Below are 4,182 nucleotides of genomic sequence, written 5' to 3' on the forward strand. Positions count from 1 at the left end.
TATTATTATCATCATCATCATTATGACGTCACTGTACAGACACTGAGCCACACGGTGGAGTTCAACAAGCGAGAGTGCCCTCACCAAATGCTCTCCCAAAAACGTCAGATTCTGGTGACCGTGACGGCAGCCTTGGAGATGAACCAGAGAGAGGTTCGACAGCACAGTCAGCGCCTCCTGGCAAACACCTCGGCCGCCATGGGAGAGGTACAGGCCAGTTTGGAGCAGAGGCTGAGCGATGTCGAGGACAAGCTATGGGTGAGAGTTTCTCACTGTTGAATATCTTTCTATACTCTCACTGTTGGATATCTTCCTATGCTCTCACTGTTGGATATCTTCCTATACTTTCACTGTTGGATATCTTCCTATGCTCTCACTGTTGGATATCTTCCTATACTCTCATTGTTGGATATCTTCCTATACTTTCACTGTTGGATATCTTCCTATACTCTCACTGTTGGAGATCTCCCTATACTCTCATTGTTGGATATCTTCCTATACTCTCACTGTTGGATATCTTCCTACACTCTCACTGTTGGATATCTTCCTATACTCTCACTGATGGATATCTTCCTATACTCTCACTGTTGGATATCTTCCTGTACTCTCAATGTTGGATATCTTCCTATATTTTCACTGTTTGATTTATCTTCCTATATTTTCACAGTTTGATTTACCTTCCTATATTTTCTTTGATTCATCTTCCTATATTTCTTTGATTTACCTTCCTATATTTTCTTTGATTTACCGTCCTATATTTTCTTTGATTTATCTTCCTATATTTTCACTGTTTGATTTATCTTCCTATATTGAGCAGGAAAGTTTCACCCTGGAGTTGTGGGATAGTATTATGTTGTGGAGCTGAAACTGTATTGTCTATTGATAAACTGGTTGGTGTAGTTTTTTGATAAACTGGCTAATGGAGTATGTGATAAATTGGTGAGTGGATTTTGTGATAAATATGTTGAATGACTGGTTGCTAAACCGGCTAACCGACTGAGCAGTAAACTGATTGACTTATGAATGGATAAACTGAGAAACTGGCTGCCTAACTGACACAAAATACTTCACGGAGTCCCAAAATTAAAATTTAATTCGCTCGCTCGCTCTCTCCGGAGTATGCTGGCTTGATATCTCCGCCAAACTTAATCTCTCTCCATTTCCCACGGCCGTTCATCAAATTCCTCTCTGTGGATTTCTCTCTAGCCCCAGTCGTGCGCTAGTGTCAAGGGTTTGGGTCCTCGACCGGTGGTCCTTCTCTCCAGCGGCCAGCGTGTCGTCTGTGACACAGTGACGGACCAAGGTGGATGGATCGTGATACAGGTGAGTGCACTTGTCTCAGTAACATACAGGTGAGTGCAGGCTGGTACAGTACAGCCGAGTTCTGTCTTAGTACCATACAGGTGAGTACTGTCTTAGTAATATACAGGTGAGTACTGTCTTTGTAACATACAGGTGAGTACTGTCTTTGTAACATACAGGTGAGTACTGTCTTAGTACCATACAGGTGAGTGCAGTTGTCTCAGTAACATACAGGTGAGTGCAGGCTGGTACAATACATGTGAGCACAGGCTAGTGCAACCCAGGTGAGATCAATATAATTAATTTTCTATAATAAAGGCTAGTTGTTGCTAAACAATTTTCCAAGCAATAAAAGTAATCGCGTGTACAGTACACCATACATACCTCCACAAAGACATAGTATGGGGTTATAATGTTTCAACGTGTTTGCTTCTCAATAAACAAGAAACAGTAAATGCAATAAAACAAACTCCCAGGAAACATTAGCATTACAACGGTCTTTCTACTCTCAGAACAGTTATGAAACATAACAGGCAACTTTAAACTAACTATTTATACTTTAGAAGTAGATAAAAGTCCAGTAAGATAACTCCAACAATGGGATTTAGCACGCTAAATTATGACACAAGGCATTACTTAGAATAACGCGTACTGTTTTGGTATGTTCTGCAGAGACGTGCTTCGGCCGACGTGGACTTTTCCCGTGGCTGGGAGGACTACAAGAACGGATTTGGAGACCTCTACGGCAACTTCTGGCTCGGGCTAGAGAAAATCCACCAGCTGACAAGTCAGGCAAGTTGTTTTCGATTTGAAAACTGCCGCAGTGGACTGTCCAAACGTCGTGACAGTGTAATACAAAAACACGAATATGGGTTTAAAGTCTCTATCAAGACTATTTGGTTATTTAAGAGGCGGTGCCTCAGAATTTAACGTCCATCTCCGAAAGGACAGAGCCAAATAGGAATTTCGTGTAAAGTGCCTTTCCCAAGAACAGAACGTCGGACCGAGCTGAGGATCAATCCTCCGAACCCGCCATCTCCCGATTACGAGTAGCCTAACCACTAGGAGTGTAATACATGGACATTGTGCACTCTACTGGACAAATAACGCGACAGCACGGGCAACGCTGTTGTTGTTGTTGTTGTTGTTGTTGTTGTTGTTGTTGTTGCCGACTTACGTGTTACTGTTGTTGTTGTTGATGTACGTGTTATTGTTGTTGTTGTTGTTGTTGTTGTTGTTGTTGTTGTTGTTGTTGTTGTTGTTGTTGTTGCTGATGTGCATGACACACATCTCCTGTCTTTGACACGGGGTTTCTCATTGATGTCTTTCTAAGAGTAAATACACAGCCATTCTCGACACACTTTAGGACAGTTCTAAAGCAGAGGACGTGGTCTTCATCTCAGGACACCAAGTTGAGAGGAAATCTTTGGGAGGTCCGGCATTGGAACCTGGCACAGATTTGAACCTGTACCATCTGTGTCACTGTCGGGTCCATGACCAACTCAGACAAATTAACTGGATTTTGCATGTGTTACAGCCAAATGAATCTACAGCTGGTTTTAATTTTCTGCTGGTTGTTTTCATCATCTTTACGTTCTCATCACCAGGTGAGACACGAACTGAGGTTCGATTTGAGATTCCAGGGAAAAAACTACTTTGCCAGCTACGACAAGTTTTTGCTGTCTGGAGAAACAGACAACTATAGGATTCAGATTTCGGGATTTTCCGGTAATGTAAGTAACGACATGGCTAATCACAACGGTCAGTCGTTCTCAACCAAGGACAGCGACAACGATTCATCGAGCACCAACTGTGCCAGTAGGTACCACGGAGCTTGGTGGTACAACAACTGCCATACCGTGAACCTCAACGGACTGTGGGGCAGCACAAAGAACGCTAAAGGATTGAGGTGGAGGAGTGTAACAACGGGCTCGGTTTCCTTCAGCGAAATGAAGATTCGACCTTTTGCTAAGTGACAGCTTCACGGGGCCGAATTGTCCTGCTGAATATGCTCCTGGATGTTTGCGTGTCGGTGTGTTTGTTTGTTGTTTTATTTTCATGCTGACAGAATTAGGAAAACGTAACAAATCTTAGACGTGTTACATTTCGTATGTACCATCGTGTCAGGTCATGTATTGATATGTTAAAGAAATAACAACCACTGATAGAGATACAGAACCCTATCAATTTGCATTGTACAGTTTTAAAAATATCGCGAACCAAATGTTTCTTCTTTTTTAAAAACTTTGTTACATATAAATACACGTTCGAAGACTTACACAAATATCCATGCACACATATTCACGGGCACATATATGCACACAAAAACCTTCACTTACAACTCTCTCATGCTCTTCCCCTCACACCAAAGTCTTCACTTATCTTACTTTTCTCTCGAATTCTTTCCATTACACATTGGCTGTTGTTTTTGTTAGGGTGTTTGTTTGTTGTTGTTGATGTTTTTTTGTTTGTTTGTTGGTTGGTGGGTTGTTTTTTTTTTTGGGCGCTCGGAACTGCATAAGGTCATATGAGCGCACGGGACACATTAAACATTTACAGTTGGTACGAAATTATTAATTTTGCCCAGGTGGCGACCGAAGCTTACTTTAATCGATTCTGGACCACCAAATGATCTTAAACGTGCGCAATTTGTACACGAGACCTTCGAAATTTTTCGCCCGCAATGTTCATTACGGTACCGGAAAGACAGCAGTAATAAGTAGCCAGTAGAAAGACTGCATTAAGAGTTAAGAGCCCACAGGAGGGGGCAAAGGAGGTGAAGGGGTGGGGGCAGAAAGTGGAGACGAAAGCAAACGACAGAACATTGCTAGAGAGCAGGAAAAGAGGTGAAAGGAGAACAGTTCAGAAAAGACAATTTTC

At 42.2% G+C, this 4,182-nt stretch overlaps 1 protein-coding gene across 1 annotated transcript in view; it reads left to right on the forward strand.

The window, feature by feature from the left end:
* The window catches only part of LOC101847813 (fibrinogen C domain-containing protein 1-like), a 4,901-nt gene extending 1,610 nt beyond the window's left edge, over positions 1-3,291 (forward strand). Inside the window, exons 2-5 of the mRNA XM_005095744.1 lie at positions 109-258; positions 1,207-1,323; positions 1,975-2,094; positions 2,910-3,291. Coding sequence (XP_005095801.1) covers positions 109-258; positions 1,207-1,323; positions 1,975-2,094; positions 2,910-3,278 — 756 coding nt within the window. The 3' untranslated portion in view covers positions 3,279-3,291. The remainder of the gene's footprint in view (positions 1-108; positions 259-1,206; positions 1,324-1,974; positions 2,095-2,909) is intronic.
* Positions 3,292-4,182: the final 891 nt, after the last annotated feature.

Source organism: Aplysia californica, unplaced genomic scaffold, assembly GCF_000002075.1.
Source record: "Aplysia californica isolate F4 #8 unplaced genomic scaffold, AplCal3.0 scaffold00112, whole genome shotgun sequence".
NCBI classification, from domain to species: Eukaryota; Metazoa; Mollusca; class Gastropoda; order Aplysiida; family Aplysiidae; genus Aplysia; species Aplysia californica.